The sequence below is a fragment of the Phalacrocorax aristotelis genome, chromosome Z (genome assembly GCF_949628215.1).
Source record: "Phalacrocorax aristotelis chromosome Z, bGulAri2.1, whole genome shotgun sequence".
NCBI lineage: Eukaryota > Metazoa > Chordata > Aves > Suliformes > Phalacrocoracidae > Phalacrocorax > Phalacrocorax aristotelis.
In genome coordinates, this window is record NC_134311.1 from 331,431 (window position 1) to 353,704 (window position 22,274).

At 48.3% G+C, this 22,274-nt stretch overlaps 1 protein-coding gene across 4 annotated transcripts; it reads right to left on the minus strand.

Annotated features, from left to right (window-relative positions):
* Positions 1–2,359: 2,359 nt before the first annotated feature.
* Positions 2,360–22,256, minus strand: POLR1E (RNA polymerase I subunit E). 4 transcript variants are annotated; one of them, XR_012657941.1, is made up of 12 exons: positions 21,940–22,226; positions 21,688–21,791; positions 16,793–16,869; positions 13,001–13,086; positions 12,246–12,301; positions 11,707–11,851; positions 9,835–9,942; positions 9,237–9,333; positions 8,302–8,435; positions 7,005–7,086; positions 4,788–5,371; positions 2,360–4,697 (listed from the first exon to the last, which is right to left on the minus strand). XR_012657941.1 is itself a non-coding variant. In XM_075078612.1 (12 exons), the coding sequence occupies exons 2-12, from the start codon at positions 21,751–21,753 to the stop codon at positions 2,596–2,598; spliced, it is 1,143 nt and encodes a 380-aa protein (XP_074934713.1). In that variant the 5' UTR covers positions 21,754–21,791; positions 21,935–22,256; the 3' UTR covers positions 2,360–2,595. The 4 variants fall into 4 exon arrangements, 3 of the variants coding, with proteins under 3 accessions (XP_074934713.1, XP_074934711.1, XP_074934712.1); XM_075078612.1 differs by having other exon boundaries at positions 2,360–2,755; positions 5,240–5,371; positions 21,935–22,256; XM_075078610.1 differs by having other exon boundaries at positions 2,360–2,755; positions 5,240–5,371.
* Between the last annotated feature and the right edge of the window lie 18 nt (positions 22,257–22,274).

The window sequence follows — 22,274 nt, forward strand, 5'->3', positions numbered from 1 at the left end:
GCCTCTGGAGAGAAGTGCACAGCCTCTCTCCCAATCTCTCTTGCACTCTTGATGTCCAAGATGTGCTCTCGAGTACGGGGACCCCTGGAGAGTTGAGTGTTAGAAAACCTCTCCTTGTTTCCAGGTCCCCTTCCCCCACTGCCACATCTCTGCTTTGGCACTTCTTTCCATGTAGCAAAGAGCTCTGCTGTGTTATTGGGAAGGCGAATAGCTGTTTTCCAAAGTGCAGCAGCTAATACTGAGACACATTGCAGTTGAGTCACTCTCCCATTTGGACTGCATTAGCACTTATTTTCTCTGAATCAGGGGTGCTATGCTCAGACAGATACAATCAGAACATGCTCTGCTGCGCATAGCAGTGGTGTCAAGAGAGGCTATTAACATCCCCATTAACACTCTGCTGTGAGTGGCTCCAAATCATGGAAAAGAGCATCGCTTCTTGCTCGATTGGTTGGGCAACCACCTCTGCTTTCTACTCTGCTCACCTTGGCACACAAAAGCAGCTTTGCAGCAGCAGTTAATTTTTAATCCAAAAACCTATGACATTGTCAGGGAGACCCAAGTCTGCTCCCCTTCTCATGCCCATATCAACAGCCTGAAACACAGCAGCAGTGAAGCTAGAATTAGATAAAGAGGGTGAACTAATTATATACCTCAGAATAGTGCTTCACACCAGCCTAAGCCAGAGCTGCTGGCTCTGATATGCACAAGACCAGATCCTAATGAGAAATAAAAAAAAACCCACAAAAAGTAGTTTCAGCCAGATAAGCTCCCTGAGCAAATTCACTCTACTGAAGACTTGAGAACAAGGCCCAGGTATGTCAGAGGCTTGCAAAGTTCAGCATGGGGAAGTGCAGAGTCCTGCACCTGGGGAGGACCAACCATGCGCACTAGGACATGCTGGGAGCTGCTCAGCCAGAAAATAGCTTGGCAGAAAGCGACCTGGGGTTCCTGGTGGACACCAAGTTGAACATCAGTCAGCAATGCACCATTGCGGCAGCAGCTAACTGCTCTCAGCAGCATTGGAGGGACCATCTCCAACAGGTCAAGGGAGGTGATCCTTTCCCTCTGCTCAGCACTCGTGAGGGCATACCTGGAGTACTGTGTCCTGTTCTGGGCTCCCTGGCACGAGAGACATGGACATGCTGAAGAGTCCAGTGAAGGGCAGCTAGGATGCTGAAGGGACTGGGACATCTCTCTAATGAGGCAAGGCTCGGAGAGCTGGGACTGTTCAGCCTGAAGAAGGCTCAGGGGAATCTCATCAATGTCTAGAAATACCTCACGGGTAGAATGAAGATGAAGGAGCCAGGCTCTTTCCAGTGGTGCCCAGTGTCAGGGCCAGAGGCAATGGGCGCACACTGAAACACAGGAGGCTCCCTCTGAACATCAGGACACTTTTTGACTGCGAGGGTGACCGGGCACTGGCACAGGGTGCCCAGGGAGGTTGTAGAATTTCCATCACTGGAGATATTCAAAAGTCATCTGGACAGAGCTCTGGGCACCTGGCTCTAGGTGGCCCTGCTTGAGCAGCGGGATTGGACAAGCTGACCTCCAGAGGTCCCTTCCAACCTCAAACACTCTAATAAAAACATTCCTATCAATTATCTGCAGCCTGTAATTCCCATGGCATTAATTACCCTCTACCCAGAAAACTAGATGTTTGTGTCACTTCTAATAAGAGCTGTGAAGAGTGGGTCATTAAGGGATGTAAGGAGTTACCCTTAAACCCCAAAATGATGTACTAAACCCCAACTACTGTCTGAAGCAAAGAAACCTCAAAGAGAAGGCTGCTCTTGACATCTCATGCTCCTGTTTCACATAAGCTTTTTCTCTTGGAGGTGATCCTCAGCTTTTCACCAGCCCCAGATTACTACAACCTCACTTAGTATACACCTGCGATGAGGCTTAGAGCCCAGCAGCCCAGATTAGAGTGAAAATGCAGGGAAATGAGCTCAGAAATCTCACTCCTAAGGACTGAGACTCCACAGCTGTGAATTCAAACTAGTCACCCTTTCTGAAGATGATACCAGCTCTGAGTCAGCAGAATTCTCCCTCCTCCAGGGAAGAAGCCAGATAAGGGAGGTGGCAGAATTATTTTGTCTGTGTTACATCTTTACACAGAATTACACTGAAACTCTAGAGAAACAAACATACATAGACCCACTTCTGTGTAAATAATGCTTTGCTTAGTCTGCCTCTTTCTATGCTTTTTACTTTGCATGTGTGAAAAAGGGGTAAAACGGGCCATGAACTGACAGGTCACTGCCAGAACCAGTCAGCCAGTAGTCACTGGAGGACCTGCAGTTTCAAACCACGCTCTCTTGCTCCAGCACAACCTACATCCTTTTCCCCTCATACAGACAGGAAAAAAGACAGGTGTTTTATTATCACTTTTTCTACATAAATAGAAAAAAGAAGCAGTTTAATGAGGTGAACATCTGTTCCAGTCCAGCCTTGAGACAGGGCTTCATCAGGGTCATGTGCTGATGCTGGACAGCCAAATCCAACAGACAAAAGCATCCCCATGATGCTCTGTGTGCAGAACAGCAGTTGAGAAAGGAACTGTTCCGCCCCTGCTCAGACATCCCCGACATTTTATGCCATCTTCTTGCGCTTCCGTTGGTTCCCTGGTGCCTTCTGCACAGGCAAGGGAAGAGAGAGTGTGCCCAGCTTGTGGTTCTGGTCATCCTCAAGTCCCGGCAGTCCCTTTGCCTTGGAGACCTTCAACCTCATGGCCTTTGCGATGTCCATCATCCTGGAAAACATCAGAGAAATACTGTGTCAGCAGGGTCACAGGTCTCCTGTATCATGACGCTGCAGAAAAGATCAACAGCCTTTTGCCTAGGGGAGAAGCCAGGAGGAACCAGTGAGCAGGATGTGTTCTCTGCATCTCAAGGACACCATGGAGACAGAAGCTGGAAGTATTCAAAGACTACAAGGTAGAGCCTTCCTAGGGAGGCTAGGATGCTATTGAGCTGTGCACTGCCACCTCAGGGAGCATTATAAACCCACGTTGCCTTACTGAATGGCCAGATGACTTGAGGAAAAAACAATACTGCTCTCCACTTCCCTACAAAGAGAACAGGCATTAGTTGTGTTCAATTGCGGCTGCTGGCAGCCAATGTCTGCTTCCCAGAACACTCATCTCCTACGCATGGTACAATGAATGGAACGTAGTACAGCAAGAGCATCTCCCCATAGCCACTAAAATTCAGCATCCTCAGCTGCAAGAAGAGGGGCTTCTTTGAGACACACCCTCTTGCCCTTCACCCTACAAGCCAGAACACACTTGGAGGCTTGTCAAACAGAGAACAAAACACATCCAAAGGGAAATTAGCAGGGAAACAGGTGTCCCAGCCTCAGCTGGGGTCCTGAGAACACACAAGTCCCAGAATCCTCCCAGCTGACTTTATTATCTTTGAAATACAGATTCAGCTGGGAAGGATTTTCTTCAGTCAAACCTCCCACTCCAAGCAAGAATCATCCCATCAGGTGTCTCAGGGCTATGTATCTCTCCTCTGTTTTTCCAACAGGTCCCAGCATCCTCCACGCTTTTCTCAACAGCACGCAATGCCTTGGGTTCCCAGCTCCAGTATAGTAGTTAAGAACAAAACCTGGGCATCAATTGCAAAAACCAACGTGGCTTCTGTAAAAAGCTTAGTTCCAAAAAGGGGAAAATAAAAAAAAAGGAAAGAAAAAAAGAAAAAAATTTATACAAATGAACAGCAAATACTGCTGTTAAACCCACAACTACCCACCAAAGAATAAAGGGCATAACTGGGGACAAAATCAGAAGTGATTGCATTAAGGCTGACTAGGTGACTAGGGAGCTTGCAAAACCAAGAAGTCACTAAGGACTCAGATAACCTCCAGTTTCTACCAGACCTTAAAATTACATCCCTCAGCCAGAAACCCCAGGATAGTCCACAATGTTTTCCTCAGTTGCTGTAAAGGGTTTGTGTCCTTCTGCAGTTCCTACCCAGCCACATGACTAAGCAATCCTGTTAAGAAAGACCAATGTGACTGAGTTAGGAAGCACATGTCCTTGGTGTCACCATTGCCCACCCAACAGGGCAGGGTGGGAGAGAGGTACTAATGAGCATGGCTGAACAGTCATTAACGGGGCCACCTGATCCCTTCCCAGACAGCACTGAGAAGCAGCCTGGTGAGCTGATGTCTGCTTTCTGGGAGTCTTCCCAGCAAGCACAGTGGACTGGCGGATCAGAACTGCTCAATTCTGATTTATTCTGCAGAGGCCAGTGGCAGTACAGTGCGAACAGCTCCTGGAGCCAGAGGAGCTGGCAGTGGGCTCCAGCTGACACCTGCTGGGAAAAGCAGGTCTTGCATCTAACAGCAGCTGCACCGCTCTACCTATTCTTCCAGGGAAAATTAAAATCCAGATAACAACTGCCCCCAAAAGCTAACACAGCAAGGGTTGTTTGCCCTGAAGCTTATTCTGCAAGCTGTTTTCTACCTATTTCATCTTCGCTGACCCCGATTTTGCAAATCTTTATTCCAAATACTATGGCCAGCCATTCTGCCTACAACCCCTCCCCATGATGCTTTGCTGAAAAGTCCCCAAGTCCATCAGTATTTCAGAGACAAAAACAATCTCCTCGGTGCCTAGCCCAGAGTGGCTGAATTTCAGTGGCCTGGTGTTCCTCCATGTAAACACCAACTACATGCTCACAGTGCACCTGTGAAGAAAAAAAAAAAACAAACAAAACTTGTTTCTAGTTTTCCCATTGCAGTCAGCTGCAAACCTGCACTAACACTCAGACTAGTACCTAGCAGGGACCGCAGCTCTGCAGGAAGAAGCGGCACAGAGGTCAGGAAGGTGAAGAGTGACGTGATTTGTCAGGTGAGAAACAGGGCGGGGTGGCAGCGCATACATCTTGTCCTGGAATCTGACCCGTCTGCCCATTTTGCTGCTGCCTGCCTCGGTTTTCTTCCCTGCAGAATAGCTGAAGAGCCTCTTGGTGCACCTGAGGGTCTCTGCAACACACACCCTTTCAAAGTCTAAGAACTATAACCACTCTCCTTTAGGAGCATCAGAGCCTCAAAATAAAGCTTCAACACAGTCATAAAAGACAGAGTCCAATTACAACAAAAGGGACTCACTAGCAGGTATCGCTGTACTACCCAGGCGCCAGAGAGGCTCCACAGCTCTCTCCGTGGGGGCTCTTTGTAGGAGGATCACAGCGCATCTCATCAGGTATGAACAAACATGAAAACTCACTTGCTTTCTTGGAGCTTCATGTCATTCTGCAGGACAGTGAGGTCTATCTGGAAGTTGTTAATGTGCAGAGCCAATGCAATGACGTATGCTGTGATTTTAGTCTTCATTGATGCAGAGATTAAATTCTGGACACTGCATGGCAAGAGGGAGAACACATGAGATGTGGAGTGTCAGTAAACCCAAAACACAACCCCCAAAAGGTGCAGACAAAACTCGAGCCCCAGTTAGCCATGACTAATTTCTCCTAGATGCCAAAAACCAGCTCAGATTAACAAAGACCTCGGATCACAGGGCCTTAACAGGCTTCTTTGTCCTCACATGCCCATTTCTGCTCAGAACTCAGGCCCCTGGCGTTGTTTATCACTATGCAGCCTTGACAAAATCACCAACTAACAGCACTTCAGTCTCTTTGGGAGGCTGGTCCCTTACAAGAGGAAAGCAAAGGGAAGCTGTTCTGGGGGCATTCAGTGTAACTACTAATGGCACCTCAAATACGCAATCCACAGAGAGCAGATCATTGGCTGGCAGTCCTCTGGAAGCTTTTGACTGCTTGGCACTGGTTTAAGCCTTCAGACAAAAGCCTATTTGAGCTTTGGACTCAAATTCTCTACTCATGTCAGAATAACAACAGCAGTGCAGCTGTGCAATAGCTGAGCATCAGCATTACGCCCTTTCTAGGTAGAGAGGCTGTTGGCTCCCTGAGTGTGGGGAAGGCACTGTGGCAAGAGTGAGGATACTGCTCACTCTTGCCTGCACTGGGGTGTTTCCACTCAACTGGACTGCTGAAAATGTTTAAATTTTTTATTTATATTTAATTTAGTTTTATAACTGCTTAGTTGTAAGAGACATCCTTCTTAAGGATGGTTAAGGCAGCATTCAACAGCTGCCCAAGGTCCTCCGTGCAGTGAGACAGCACTCAGCACAACACAAGTAGCTCTGGCACTGCTGGAAAGGAGGACCTTGCAGTAGCTTCCCAGTCTCTGCTCCAGCCATGGGTTGGTGGCTTCTCCTGGCTGACCTCCACAGCAGGACCAGACCCTACCTTACTATACCAAACTTTGTAACTGCTGGCAGGGCAATACCTGGGCAAAGCTTAGGAAGAACTCTCTGGCCTGCATACATATGGGTGCAATGGTGTGTCAGCCCAGCGCGGATTAACCAGTGCAAATCCTTATGCAGTTTTCTCTGTGTAGGTTTCACTGGAGAATCCAAATAAGTCAAGTCAGGACTAGGTTCATGTAAAAGCACCCCTGTTACACTAATTAAACTATGCGAGTAAAAAAAGCACCATTATTTAGCCACTGCACTACTCTGTCCTGACCCACTCTGGGATGGTGGAAGAACCGACGCATTCATCAGCTGCTTTGGTTCACGGTGAAAGTGTACGTGCAGACAGCTGCCTGTTTAGCTGCACAGTCGAGAGTCAGCTGCAAAGCAAGCACCCATTCTGCCATTCTGTACCCAGAAACGGTCAGGCAGATGGCTGCGTACCCCACTTGGTCACACCAACTAAATCCACAGGTGCAGGTTTGCTTTTGCACACATGACCCTGCTTCTCCCAGTCACATTTTAGACTTGCACTGTCTAAAATGGGCTACCACCAGCCACAACCCAGTGCTCTGCAGGGCCAGGGGTGTGAAGCAAAAGAAGCTACTGCCATCTTCCATTTTGGTAGCAGGTTTCCTGATAATGTGTCCATGGCCTTTCAAGCTAAACTCTGCCCTGTCTCTGCCTCAAGAACATCAAAGCAAACATAGTTCCTTACCTGCCATTGTTGTAGGTCAGCGAAGTGAAATTCTTCATGAGTTTCCTGCTAATAATGTGTGGGCATTCAGGACCCATTGGATCTAGGACAGAAAGGGGTGTTGCAGTGGAATGAGAAACACATACTCTTCCTTGTACTACCCATCTCCAGCTCTCATAATAGCACACTTTAATAAACAACAACATTTATTAAATAAGCACAACATTTATTGCCTCTTCCCAGGAACACAGAGAACCTAAAAGAAACCTGGGCACTCGATTTCTTCGTCCCTTTGTTTTCCAGGTCAGAGAGAGGCTCTTAACAGCTTTTGTTTTCTTTACAAATGGGATCTCCCACTTCAATACTACACAATCTAGAATGCAGGCATATGTGCCTATGCATATATTTCTTTTAATAGATTCCTGCCTTTTAATAGATGGTCCTGTCACAAAATACTATTAAAACTGAAACCACACTAACAAAGTCCTATTAGCACCAAGACTAGTCATTTCTACATCCTCCTTGACTCAGTCCTACAGGGTGACTCCTGTGTCTCCAGCAATGCAGGAAGGTGTTTACAGACAGGCTTGCCATTTCTTCCTCCATCACACCCCTGCCATTGAAAATGCTAGCAATAACATTTTCAACGCTGACAAGGAGACTCAGATACACAAGTTCTATGGAATATGGCAAGTCTTGAAAACCTCAAGATATTTTGCTCAGTGCTTTTGAGAACAGCAGTTCCTGCTATTTTAGAAGAAAGATCCTGAAGACAACGGAGGTATGATCACTGCGATCCACACATTGAGCTAATAAGCAAAGGATGATGAAAACATTCTTAAAAGGACAAAAGGAGATAAAAATGATGTAATGTGTACTGTATGCCCTTTGCACCTGGAATATGGAGGCTGGATGAAGGAGAGAGCTGGTAAGTTTCCAGCCTCTTGGCTTAGGACTAAAGTGTGAAAATAGAGGACGTGTTTCTAAGTACAGAACTATTGATAAATTAGAATCTCAGAATTTCCAATCTAAGCTACCCTGCCTCCTGCCAAGAGGATCTCATAGTGCCATCCTGACGCACAGCAGAGGTGAAGGGTCTGAAAAGGATTAGACATACATCTCCCAGCAGATGCAGATCCAACAACCCTCAACAACACGGAGATCCTTAACCTCAGCATGAAACAGACTGAAAGCAACAGCTGCAGCTAGCTGTTTGATCACAGCTCATTCTGGGCAGCTTTACTGTTCTCTACTGCAGTAATTACAAACTAAGTCTCAGCAGGTAGCTTAGAAGCAGAGAAGCTAAAAACTCTCTTACGCTTCTTCTTGATCACTTTCAGGTAGCTGAACTTAATAAGGGTGTCCAGGAACCAAAGGCATCGGGCTTTGTGATCTCTTCTCTTCTCATCAGCAGGCAAGAACTTCAGCTCCTCTAAAACAAAGGAGCAATGGCTGAAGGAGAAAGAGGGCAAAGATGAGACTCAGAGAACCAAGAACCAGTTTACGTTGTCAGGAGGGCAGGACATACCTGTAACTTCAATGCTCAGCTGTCTGAGCAGAGTTTCCTGGACACCTAATAAAGGATAGCCCAGCAGGCTGCTTTGTGAGCACACCATGTTAAGCCTGCCCCTTTCAGTGTGCAGCTCCTAAGAAGGTCTCTGCACTCCAGAAACTGAAGGCTCTCAACATGGCACAGACACACCTCACTCCAGCACAGGCAGACAGGAAGTACAGGGAGTGAGGTGCGGATTGTGCTCTTCCTGCTCATTTCAGCCCCTCAGCACAAGGGCTTCACAGCTCTAAGCATACATCTACTTCGGCTTGCCAAGCCATAGCAACTACCACAGCAAGTCAGTACTTGGCTGGGACAGTGCCCAGCCACAGGCATACCGCGCTCAGCACAGCTCTGTGGTCCCTTTTGTAGGCACCTGCCTTCAGACCCCACTTTAGATTTCTCCACTCTCTTGCTCTGCAATCAGTTCACCAAAGCGCAGCCATGCTGCTGCGCACACAACTTCCTCACCTGTAAAACTATGCCCCACATTCCCCAAGGCACGTGTTGCTCAGCCCGCTTTGATCAAATGTCCTGCCTCTGCACTGAAAAGATCAGCCTGCGTATTGTGGAGCTGGCAGCAGTACCCATCCTGCCCCACAAAAAACTATAGTTTCACAGAGCCCACCTCGACTATTACAAGGCTGTTTGCAGCAGCCTTTTATTACCTTTTACTATTTTATTACCTTTACTATTATTACCTTTTATCTTCTGTTTTCTTGGTGATTTCTTCTGAAGTCATGTTAACAAAGACTGCTGCTGGAACCTGCAATGCTTCATACTCTGCTGGGGACAGAACTGGAAGGGTTTTAAAGAAAAGAACAAGTATGGCTTTGTTCTCCCTTCTGGTCTGAACAGAAGGGATAGCTGTGATATCAGCTCTGTGAAATAAGCTCTATCCACTCTTGCTTTAGGAGGTGTGGGGCAGGGAAGGAGGGAATGGAATTATAACTAGGCAGGACTTAACGACAGGGCTAGGAAGCTGGCCAGTAATAAAGGTCTCTAAAGGACTGTGGCTCAACCACAAGTCACTTCTGCATAGCTGACCTCACTACTATTCCCAGTCAAACTGCTGCCAACAGGGAGGCACAGCATCCTGCTCCCTGTAGGAAAGAGGCAGGATATGGTACTTGCAGGTCCAAATATCTCAACACAGCATGCCCCTGCTCTCAGCTGTTGGCTTGTGACGGGAGAAGGCTCAGCTCATTCACATGCCTGTCAGCAGTCACTCCCACATGCCAGGCCACTGACATCAAGGCTTGCAGGTGTGGTAAACCACTCTGCCACAGAAAAAGATACTGTCCTCAAACTTGTAAACATTTTCTGGTTTGTCAGCATCTTCATTACACGGTGGGAGGAAGATGGAGATGTTCTGTACATCGTCTTGGGCCACATCCTGGATCAAAGCTTTGGAGGGAAGCAGGAAAGAGTATTTAGACCATGCAAACAAAAACACAGAGGACATGACCACAAACCCAAATCATCCCTTTAAACACAAGTCTACTCACTGGTTGTTCTTGGGTCAACACTGGTTTAGTCACAGCTGGAGTTTTAGACTTTTAAAGCTCCAGTTCAGTTTACCTCACTTGGGACAGCAGTAAGGAAAAGGCTACAACTCTTCCCCATTTTGTTTCGTTACTGCCCCATGTAGGTGCTGACTGTACAGAAAGCATTCCAGTAGGCACAGAAATGCCAAGAGCTTCTGGTATGCCTGCTATGTGCCAACATGCTGGGTTTTAGACTGGTGTCATCCCTTCTACCAAGAACTTTCTGCTCCTTAAAATTCAGAAAAGCCAGTCCAGCATAGAGAAACTTCTAGGAAAGAAGTGCACCAAGACAAACTGGTTGCTCCTGCTGCATCTCTTGTGTGCAACGTGGGCAGAATATGGTTTTGGCACCCTGGGTTTCACTGGACATCCACTTTGAACAAAGCAGCTCTGAGAGCACAGTCAGTGTCCAACCTGGCACACAAGGGATGAGAGTTGACAGATTCTACAGTCAACAGACATCTCTCCCAGTCATAGCCAATGGAACTCAGAACCCCAGAAGTGGTGGTGGAAATGAGCTCTGGAGGCCTCCTCCTGCTCTGAGTAGGGCTGTCTACAGCACTAGATCAGGACAGCCCTGGCTTTATCCTGCCAAAGCTTGGAAATCACCAAGGATCATGACTCCACACCTCTCTGTGACCTGTTCCAGGACTGTACCACCCTTCAAGGCAAGGCTCCCCCAGTCTCCCACGTGGACCTACCAAGGTCCAGGGGCCACTGCAGCTTGTGCTGTTGACCCTTGCTGGCACTGCTGAGAAAGCTTTGGCTCTGACTGCCCTTTAGGTAGTGGTGGACTGCTGTTAGGTCCTCGCTGGCCTCTTGTCGGCCAGACTAACCAGCCTAGTTCCCTCTGCCTCTCCTTGTCAGTGTGTGCTCAAGGCCCCTGCCCATTCTTGCTGCCCTACCATGACTCCTCTGTCATTTCTCCACCTCCTCCTTGATCAGGACAGGGGCGCAGGGAGGTGGCAGAGGCTGGACAACATAAAACAGAGGCAGCCTTGGCAGCACTCAGTAGCATGGTTATCAACCCTCCTTGAAACATCACCTCAGTGCGATGTTTTGGAGAGTGAACTTTCCCTGCAGTTCTGACAATAACTAAGGCCAGGGCAGACTCCTCTTTGCAGCAGGCTCCTCCAAGCAGAAGCCTAAGTCCATCAGCCTGGCTGACAACAGCACTGGGGATGTAATTTGATCGGGCTGTAACCTGGTTTAGGGAATGAACCACTTTCCATAGACATGCCACTGGGAAGCCAGGGTACAGTTTACCTTAATGAACATTCAGCATCTCAGTTCAGACCAGGTGAATGTATTGCCTTTATCCCAGTAAACTGATATCCAAGGACTCCCAGAAGAGCTCCCAACACTGCACAGGAATGGACACTGATGCCACAGGGACCTTCCCTCATTCAGGCAACTCCCACATTAAGCCTAGGAGGATTAGAAGGAAGCAGTTCCTCCTCCACCAAAAAGATCTGTGAGTTCCTCCACATGTGCCCTATTAGACCATCTGCTTCCTTGGTCACTCGAAGAAAACCCCTTTCTTATTCCTGCCATACATGGCAAGGAACAGACAGAAAAAGGCACTTCTGAATGCCTTCATTAAACTCTGAGACAGTATTCTTACCTGTTACTCCCTTTGCATCTATAATGTTTGCTGCTGCTTTCGTCACAGCAGTATTCAGAATATCATTGCCCACTGCATTCATTCGCCGGGAGTTCAGAGCTCGCTTCTGCTTGCTGGTACCAAAGGCCTCAATGCACAAATCCATCTGTGCAAGAGAGAAGCTAATTAAAACACACTGCTAAACTGAAGACACCTTGAATCTAAGGAGAACTCAACTAACCACCACTTGTTCCACATTCACATTCTCTAAGAAAACTTCAAACATTTCACTGGGCGCAATGCAGCCTTACGACAAGCAGTGATCTGCAAGGGGGCAGGAAGTAACAGGTCTTGTAATCAAGTCTGAAATAACTGTGAAAATACTGCCAAGTTAGGCACTAATAATGCACCGCCTCATAGACCCCCAAGGCACAGAAAGAGTGCCGAACCTATACAGGTTTACCCTGCAGTAAACCAAACATCACAGTCTCAGACAAGTATCATCTGCCACTGTTAGCTGGATAATCACGGTAGAATACGATATGGGATTTCAACTTTACCTTCTCCCTGTAGGATTTATTCTGATAATCCTTCGTGTCATCAGGTATTACACTATCTATAAAAGAACAAAAGTTAGCGTGCTTGGCTTGCAGCAGCTAGGATAGCATACGTATTAACTATTCCTTTAGATCTAATCCATTATTGAAAGACTTGGCACGACACTTCCAGGTCTCCTCCACGGGCCTTTGTCAACTAAAGAACACACTGAATATAACAGTAGTTCCTTATACCTAACAGGAAAAGCAGGCCAATATTTGCTATAAAGCCTACAAGCATAACATTGATTGCAGCAATACCAGGTCCTGCTGCACAGGGGAAAAATAAGATCCTGAAAGACTGTATTCTTTGGGTTATCCTCCTGGGCTGAGTAACAAAAAGCAGTTCTGCTGAAGAAAAGCTCTTTTGCTTTTCAGTGATCCCTCAACCTGACAGTTTCCAGGCCTCCCTCAGCAGAGCATACCTAGGAAAGGCTGCACTTACTCTGAAGAGTGACAACTTTGTTACTGACTCCACCTTCCCACCCGTAAAGCTCTCTGCTTAACCTCCACCCTAAATTTCACCTTCTCTGTTTTTCACACCATGCAGTGCCTTAGAAGGAGAGTGCAACGTATCCTCCTTCCTCCATGCTGAGGGAATAACACAGAAATGAGGAAGAAAGAGCAGCCAGGGAGACAAAAAACACTGCTTCAAGAGCTAAATGCATACATAGGTCCAGCATGCTGTGACTCTGGAGTAAAACACAGCATCTTCTTACCGGACAGGAAGGGTTGCATGTTATATATTTCAGCATTATAGACTTCCATTTGCCCAGAGTCCTTGTTTAATACACCAACAAAATACCTGGGAAGAACAGGAACAAGTGATTAGCAAGAGACAGGCCAGTGGAAGTGATGTTTTAAAATACTTGGTGCAGAGCCGCGTGCATTCCCCATCCCATGCCAATTCTTTTGCCTTGCAAATACAAGTTTTCCAAGCATTCAGAATGTCACAATGAAAGAAGTTACCTCCAAGGAATGCACTATATATGTAGAAAGAACACAGACTTGCTGCTCTAAGCAAATGTAGGAGTCTTAAGACAACTAAATTAGCTCCAAAATGCACAGAAAAAGTCTCAGTGCCAGAGTACTAGCTGCTATTCTCTTTTGCCTTTTTTGATGCATCAGGAACCTTGGTTTCTCAGTGCTTCTATGCAGTTTCCTGTGTTTTTAAAACTTGTGTTCCCTGTGGCCAGTTCTCTGCTTAGTACTGGTCACTTTAAGTCCTCAGAGCTTCTCAGAAATGTGACTTTGCTGTCCCTAAAATAGGATAATTTCCTTCAGGTAAATTCCTTTTCATCCCACATTTCAGAGGCATAAGCCGAACTGGTTTGTGTTGCTCCTCGTCATGGCTCATGATGCACCAGTGACGGGCTGTACATCACCACTGGCTGAAGCTGATCAGGTTATCAACCGCACCAGTTTCTCACCCAGCCAGAAGAGTTCATTCCATGAGATCCCTTCTGACTGGTGCCTGAACTTGCTCTGCTCTGTTCCACATCTTCCTAAAACTCAGGACATACTTTCTGATGACAAAACCTGCTTGCACAACAGGCAACTGTTTGCTTGTTGCAGTGGGAGCAACACTCCCTATGCAACTGCTCTCAGAAGAGCTGCCTGAGTACAAGGGGGATCACAGCACCGCCCTGGCCAGAAGGCATCTCTGGGCAGTTTCTGCTGTCCCAGGAAGCACAGAGGTTTGGCAGATGCATTGCCTTTCCACTCAGAATAAGCTAGACTGTTTGCTCAGAGGTGGTTTCTGCTCCCTGTTATACCCACATTAGCAGTTGTGAGTGCAGTTTTAGGCTGACAGCTGCCAAGAGCTCTGGGAATGGATCCACTGGAGAAAATCCTTATGCATGCAGCTGAAGCAGACGTGGGAGGAAAGGGACAGAAGGATGGGGTCAGAAAAACTTGAAAGGAAAGCATGAAATCACTTAATTGATTCTTGCCTGTATCTCTGGAGATACTGAGGCACACGCACACCTAATGCAAAGCTACCATCTAAAGCTGAATGTGTATCAGCAGTTAGGTTGCCTTGTTAGCTTCCATAGTTCAGGATCTCCAGAGGTGCAGGCAAGAACCACTTAAGCCACTAAAACGGTCTCTTAATCAGCGATGTCAAGTGTTCAGAGAAAACAGCGCTAAATCTGCCTAGAAATACTACTACATTGATACCTGTATCATACATATTCATTAAACTACATTTATTTCCTCAAACTCAAGAAGAAAAAGCTCTTTGGTGCCTTTTTTCAGCTACAGCATCTTAAACTGTAAACTGTCACATCTGAATCGTAGAATCATAGAATCGTTAAGGTTGGAAAAGACCCTTAAGACTATTGAGTCCAACTGCTAACCTATCACTGCCAAGTCCACCACTAAACCATATCCTCAAGCACCACATATACCCGTCTTAAATATCTCCAGGGAGAGAGACTCAACCACCTCCCTGGGCAGCCTGTTCCAGTGTGTGACAACCCTTTCAGTGAAGAAGTTTTTCCTAATATCCAACCTAAACTTCCCCTGGTGCAGCTTGAGGCCATTTCCTCTTGTCCTATCGCTTGTTACTTGGGAGAAGAGACTGACCTGTGCCTCGCTACAACCTCCTTCCAGGTAGTTGTAGAGAGCGATAAGGTCTCCCTTCAGCCTCCTCTTCTCCAGGCTAACCCCCCCAGCTCCCTCAGCCGTTCCCCAGCACACTTGTTCTCCAGACCCTTCCCCAGCTCCGTTGCCCTTCTCTGGACATGCTCCAGCACCTCAATGTCCTTGTAGTGAGGGGCCCAAAACTGAACACAATATCCAAGGTGCAGCCTCACCAGTGCCAAGACAGGGGCACTGTCACCTCCCTGCTCCTCCTGGCCACACTATTCCTGATACAAGCCAGGATGCTGTTGGCCTCCTTGGCCACCTGGCCACACTGCTGGCTCATGTTCAGCCAGCTGTCAACCAACACCCCCAGGTCCTTTTCCTCCAGGCAGCTCTCCAGCCACTCCTCCCCAAGCCTGTAGCATTGCATGGGGTTGGTGTGACCCAAGTGCAGGACCCGGCACTTGGCCTTGTTGAATCTCATTCTGTTGGCTCCAGCCCAACGATCCAGCCTGTCCAGGTCCCTCTCTACAGAGGCCTTCCTGCCCTCCAGCAGATCAACACTTCTGCCCAGCTTAGTGTCATCTGCAAACTCACTGAGGGTGCACTCAATCCCCTCATCCAGATATTCAGTGAAGATATTGAACCGGACCCAGCTCTTCTGGTTTCACTCCTCAGAAGGAAGGACAAAGATTAGTATTAGCATGTTTTGATGGATTATTTGCAGAGGTGAAACCTGTTCCTTTTACAGAATTATAGAAGAGAACAGAACAGAGTATTTCAGTTGGAAGGCACCTACAACAATCATCTAGTCCGCCTGCCTGACCAATTCAGGGCTGACCAAAAGCTAAGGCAAATTACTGAGGGCATTGTCCAAATGCCTCTTAAACACTGAAAGGCCTGGGGCATCAACCACCTCTCGAGGAAGCCTGTTCCAGTGTCTGACCACCCTCTCTCTAAAGAAATGCTTGCTAATGTCAAGTCTTATTCAGAATATAGGACCACCAGGGCACTAACATCTGAAAGCACCTCCTCTTCCTAATAGTTTTACATAACTCAGTTTATTCCTCACTCCCTCACCCCACCTGTACCTTAACTAGTCAGACATGATCAGGTCAGTGCAGTCCAACTAGGGAAGAGACAAGCTGTGTAAGCAAACCGTGTGTGGCAACTGGAGTGGATCTACGGAGCCAAGCACTTGGTACCAAGAGCCTGACATGCACATTACATGCATGTCAGCATTGTGTAGGCTAGTTGGAGCAGTAATATGCATCAAAGGAGAAGAACACATTTGGGTATAACAAGACAAGATTATTTCATATTAGCTCTCCACCCATTTGCTGGTTCTTCTGTTAGAGAATGAGAAAGATCTCGCATAGAGAATACTTCTTAGGGGGCCAGTAGGATCTGCCCCAGTGCTACAAAGGTCACATTCTTAAACCAGGACACGTAAAGGCTGATGGTTTCACCAATGCTTCCTTTTAGAGTTCATGGCACAGACAGTGTATTAGTTCAGGGCCACAGCATATTGCTGCTATGTGAAGTTAAATGGTGATTATTGATGCAAGGGTTTGCTAGGCAGCAGCAGATGATCTTGGCAATTTCTTAGTTTTAGTTCCTTAGTGACAAAGCTGTTACTCCTAAGTTTTGGATACATCAAATCATCTCCTCACCCTTTCCTTCAAAAGACCTTTTCAAATACACTCTATCTATATGTAACATCACAGCTTCCGAAGGGATGTAATATGCACAAACAATCAGCTGTCAGGTGCTGGAGTCTCCTGTCAAAACCCTCTTGATTCAAATCATGGCCTCAGTGGGAACTTCTGAGCCAGCTTTAAGAAAGGCTGCCAGGAACTTTGTATCTGAGCAGTTCCTCTGCTTCCACCTCCATGTTCCTGCCCCCATTTGCCAGCCACACATACCTGCATAGGGAGTTACACTTCATAGCTCCATTGCCAAAGTTATTGCCCACATACGAAAGCCTCTCAGTTTCTGAGACCTGAAAAATAGAGAAAACTTACTTGAATACAGGGTTTTGAAAAACCTCCTCTGCATTCGCTTTATTTTCCCTGGTGCCACAATGCTCTATATTCCCAGGCACTGGACAGTAGTCATGCGTGTAGGCGAACTTCATTTTGCCCATTTTGGGTACATTTTGCATGAGGTCAAAATCTTTAAAAGACAGACAACATTTCTTGAAGCTGAAACTACCCATGATACATAATTCTACCTCAGCTTTCACTGGGCCATAAGATGAGGAACCATTGCAAAGAAATAACGGGAATCATAATTTAGAGTACATCAGTGCAGCAAAGTTGGGTGTCACCGCAGTTAAAACACCTTGCTGTGTTGACTACTGTACTTTAATCCAGAAGCAACAGTTTGTGAAAGAAACTGGGTTTACCCACAAAGTCACTAGCAAAGAGAGATCCAGCCTCTTTGCCAGTCAATTTAAGACACTATTAGCAATGCTTTAGGGTCCGTAACACAGCTGCTCAAAACTTCTCTAAGCTTCCAGCCAGGACAAACCTTGCAGATTTCAGCCTGGGCCAAAGGCAGATATCAGGCAGAGCCACCACTATGAGTAAGGGGAACTCAGTTTAAAATGCAATTTTCAATGACCCATTTAAAGCTCTGGTACTGCCAAGTGACTGCAGTTTGCTGACTAAAGGAAAGAGCTAGCACTGTCAGGAATGGCTCAACCACCTAAATGTATTTTGAAATGTTTGTGTCTCTACTGTACTGTAGTACATTTCCCCTGAGGATTTTGGTTGAAAAGTCATTCATTCCTTGAGTGAATCATGCATGTAAGCAGCTGTAAAACAGAAAGCAGAAAGCACCTTCTGACTTTAAGCTTGGTTCTTCCTTCACTGAAAGAAATAGAAATCTCCTTATACTGTAATTTAACAACAACCACCACAAAAACTGTTAAATCATAGAACGGTTTGGGTTGGAAGAGACCCTAAAGACCATCTAGCTCCAACCCCCCTGCCATGGGCAGGGACACCTTCTGTTGGGCAAGGTTGCTCAGAGCCCCATCCAACCTGGAGTTCAACATTTCCAGGGATGGGGCATCCGTAGCTTCCCTGGGCACCCTGTTCCAGTGCCTCACCAACCTCATAGTGAACAATTTCTTCCTTATACCTAATCTTTCTACACTCTTTCCATTTAAAGCCATCACCCCTTGTCCTATCACTACATGCCCTTGTAAAAAGTCCCTCTCCAGCCTTCTTGTAGGCCCCCTCCAGGTACTGGGAGGCTGCTGCGAGATCTCCCCAGAGCCTTCCCTTCTCCAGGCTGAACAATCCCAACTGTCTCAGCCTGTCTTCACAGGAGAGGTGCTCCAGCCTTCTGATCATCTTCATGGCCTCCTCTGGACTCGCTCCAACAGGTCCATGCCCTTCTTATACTGGGGGCCCCAGAACTGAATGCAGCACTGCAGGTGGGATCTCATGAGAGTGGAGTAGAGGGGGAGGATCACCTCCCTCAACCTGCTGGTGACGCTCCTTCACTTCTTTTGATGCAGCCCAGGATACAGTTGGGTTTTTGGGCTGCAAATGCACATGTTGAGTTTCTCATCAACCAACACAGCCAAGTCCTTCTCCTCAGGGCTGCTCTCAATCCATTCTCTGCCCAGCCTGCATTCGTGGTTGGGATTGCCCCAACCCATACGCACAACCTTGCACCTGGCCTTGCTGAGCTTCATGAAGTTCACACAGGCTCACCTCTCAAGCCTGTCAAGGTCCCTCTGCATGGCATCCCTTCTCTCCAGTGTGTTGACCACACCACACAGCTTGGTGTCATCAGCAAGCTTGCTGAGGCTACAGTCAATTCCACTGTCCATGTCACAAACAAAGATGTTGAACAGTGCCGGTCGCAATACCGACCCCTGAGGAACACCACTTGTCACTGGTCTCCGCTTGGACATCGAGCCATTGACTGCAACTCTTTAAGTGCAACCACCCAGTCAATTCCTAATCCACTGAGTGGTCCATCCATCAAATCTATGTCTCTCCAATTTAGGGACAAGGATGTTGTGTGGGACAGCGTCAAATGCTTTGCACAAGTCCAGGTAGATGACATCAGTTGCTCTTCTCTTATCCGCCAACACTGTAACCCTGTTGTAAAAGGCCACCAAATTTGTCAGGCATGATTTGTCCCTAGTGAAGCTATGTTGGCTGTCACCAATCACCTTATTTTCCATATGTCCTAGCATAGTTTCCAGGAGGATCTGCTCCATGATCTGGCTGGGCACAGAGGTGAGACTGACTGGTCTGTAGTTCCCCAGTCTTCTTTTCTTCCTTTTTTAAAAATGGAGGTTATGTTTCCACTTTTCCACTCAGTGGGAACTTCACCGGACTGCCACAACTTCTCAAATATAATGGATAGTGCCGTAGCAACTTCTTACAACAGTTGCCTCAGGACCTGCGAATGCATGTCATCAGGTCCCAGGAACTTGTGCACCTTCAGGTTCCTTAGATGGTCTTGAAGCTGGTTGTCTTCTACAGCAGGCAGTTTTTCATTCTCCCAGTCCCTGCCTTTGCCTTCTGCGACTTGGGTGATATGGCTTGAGCACTTGCTGGTGAAGACTGAGGCAAAAAAGTCATTAAGTACCTCAGCCTTCTCCGTATCTCCCATTTCCTTCCAGACAGGGCCCACATTTTCCCTAGTCTTCCTTTTATCACCGATGTACCTACAGAAGCTTTTCTTGTTGCCCTTGATGTCCCTGGCTAGACTGAATTCTGCAGGGCTTTAGCTTTCCTAACCTGATCCCTGGCTGCTTGGACAATTTCTCTGTATTCCTCCCAGGCTACCTGTCCTTGCTTCCGCCCTCTGTAACCTTCATTTTTGTGTTTGAGTTTGTCCAGGAGCTCCTTGTTCATCCATACAGGCCTCCTGGCGTTTGTGTCTATCTTCCTCTTTGTTGGGATGCATCGCTCCTGAGCTTGGAGGAGGCGATCCTTGAATATTAACTAGCTTTCTTGGGCCTCTCTTCCCTCCAGGGTTTTATCCCATGCTACTCTACCATAGAGATCCCTGCAGAGGCCAAAGTCCGCTCTCCTGAAGTCCAAGGCAGTGAGCTTGCTGTGCACCCTCCTCCCTGCCCTAAGGATCTTGAACTCTACCATTTCATGGTCACTGCAGCCAAGGCTGCCCTTGAGCTTCACATTCCCCACCAGCCCCTCCTTGTTGATGATAAGAAGGTCGAGCATAGCACCTCTCCTCACTTGGAGAAGGAAGTTATCATCAGCACATTCCAGGAACCTCCTAGATTGCTTATGCCCTGACGTGTTGTCCCTCCTACAGGTATTGGGGTGAGGTCCCCCATGAGGGCCACGGCTGCGTAGGTGAGGCCACTCCAATCTGTCTACAGAGGGCCTTGGTCTACCTAGCTGGGTGGCCTGAAGCAGACCCCACTACAAAGTTGCCTGTCCCTGCCCTCCCTTTAATCCTGACCCACAAGCTTTCAGTCAGCTCCTCATCCATCCCCAGGCGGGCCTCCATGAACTCCAGCTGGTCACTGACAAAGCGGGCAACACCCCCTCCTCATCTCCCCTGTCTGTCCTTCCTAAAGAGCCCGTATCCTTCCATTCCCACACTCCAGTCACAGAGGCCACCCAGCCATATCTCCATGATGGCAATAAGCTCACAGCCCTGCAGGTGTACGTACAGAATTCACTGTGTAAACATAACAGATTTTGTGATCAAATGGACCTGACTAGTTGTTAAGTAATAGCTTTTGATTTTCAAACATTATTTGCTTTTAGGTTATTAAAATAAATCATGAGTACACACAACTTCAGTAAATCAACCTTTGCCTGATAATATTTTTCAAATATTCGGTTCTGATGGAAAGGTTACTAAGACTCACATGTCACACTTAATATCATTAATCAAGATGTCCCACATTGCATTATTCAGGTTCTTTTCTGTCTCAAGAGTCAGCTTACAATGGCAAACCTGAGAGGGCATAGTCTGATCCTGTCATGTTCCATAGAGACCATCATGCCCCAAGACTTGGCAGGGCTGCAGGACCCACACCCACTTCTCCAGGGTAGAAGCAAACCCTCATAGGTCTCTGCAGAAGCGCAGGCGGCCTTGGAAGAAAGCCTGGCTTGCCAGCACAGAGCACCCTACAGGATAAGGGAATGGCTCTCCTGCCACCCACCCCTGCGCAGGACTTCCCTGTCCTGCCACCCACCATCACACCCACCTCCATTGTGGTGGCAGCCTACATAAGAACCAGAATTACCTCTGAAATCCCAGAGATTTTGTGAAATCTCATGCAGGCTGGGGCCACTTTAAAAATATTTGCTACAAAGCAAAGCTTCATAGAGATTTTCTGAACCTGGCTCACTATATAGTAACAAGTGCAGCTGGAGCAGAGCAGCAGGCAGGAGCCTGGCGGGGAACAGCAGCCTCCCCAAAACGGGACGCCAGGGACCATGTGTCTGACCAAGGTTCCTAGTTCCTACTTGCAGGAGCTGCCAGGACGACAGCCATAGCCACCGAGGTGGGAATTACTCGTGCCTCCTTGGCACGAGTCTGGGTGTAGCTCCCACACTGATCTCTAAAGGAGGCCAGAGCGCCGCAGCCTCCCAACACGCTGTTCCCTGGGGCTGTTCAGGCTGCAGCAGAGCACTCTCGTGACACAGCAAGCCACGGCGCGGATGCGGGTGGGTGGATGGTGTCAGAGCTGCACCCGCCGCCGCGGCCCGTTTCGGGGCAGGCACAGCACGGGGCTCCCGCCGCTGCTGCAGGCACGAGGGCCGGCTGCAGGCGGCGGCAGGAGCGGGCTCCCCGGGCGGGCCCTTACCAGAATCCTCCGATGCTTCTTCCGGGGATGGGTCCTATCCCTGTTTCGGTAGACGGTGAACCGCATGGAGTCGGACCGCTGCAGCCTGCCGTTGGAGAACTGCACTGCAAGGCGGCGGGGAGAGACCGTGAGCCCGGGTGGCGTTCCCTGCCCCGCGCCCACGTCCCCGCGGAGGTGGCCGCCCGCTGCCCCCCGCCCGCGGCTCCCGCCGCGACACCCCCGGCCCGGCTCCCGCCCTGGCCCCCACCTCACCCAGAACGGCCGGCTGCTCTGCCTCAGGGTCTCCGCGGTAGCACCAGGTGGCGGCGGCCATGTCGCGGGGCAGCGAGGGGCGGGGACGGCGGGAGGCCCCTCCCGCGGCAGCCCCGCCCGCCTCCCCGAGGGGGTGTACACGAGGCCCCGACGCCCCTGGGGTAGCAGCGGTGGGAAGCGGCTCAGTGCCACCACTGGGCCCGTCCTGCTACCACTCCTACTCCTCCTCGCAGCACCCTAGCAGGCAGCCCGGCCGAGCCGGCGGAGGTTGACCCTCCGCACGCAAGGGGAAGTGGAATCCACCCAATCACGACTGTGCTTATTGCCAAGTGGGC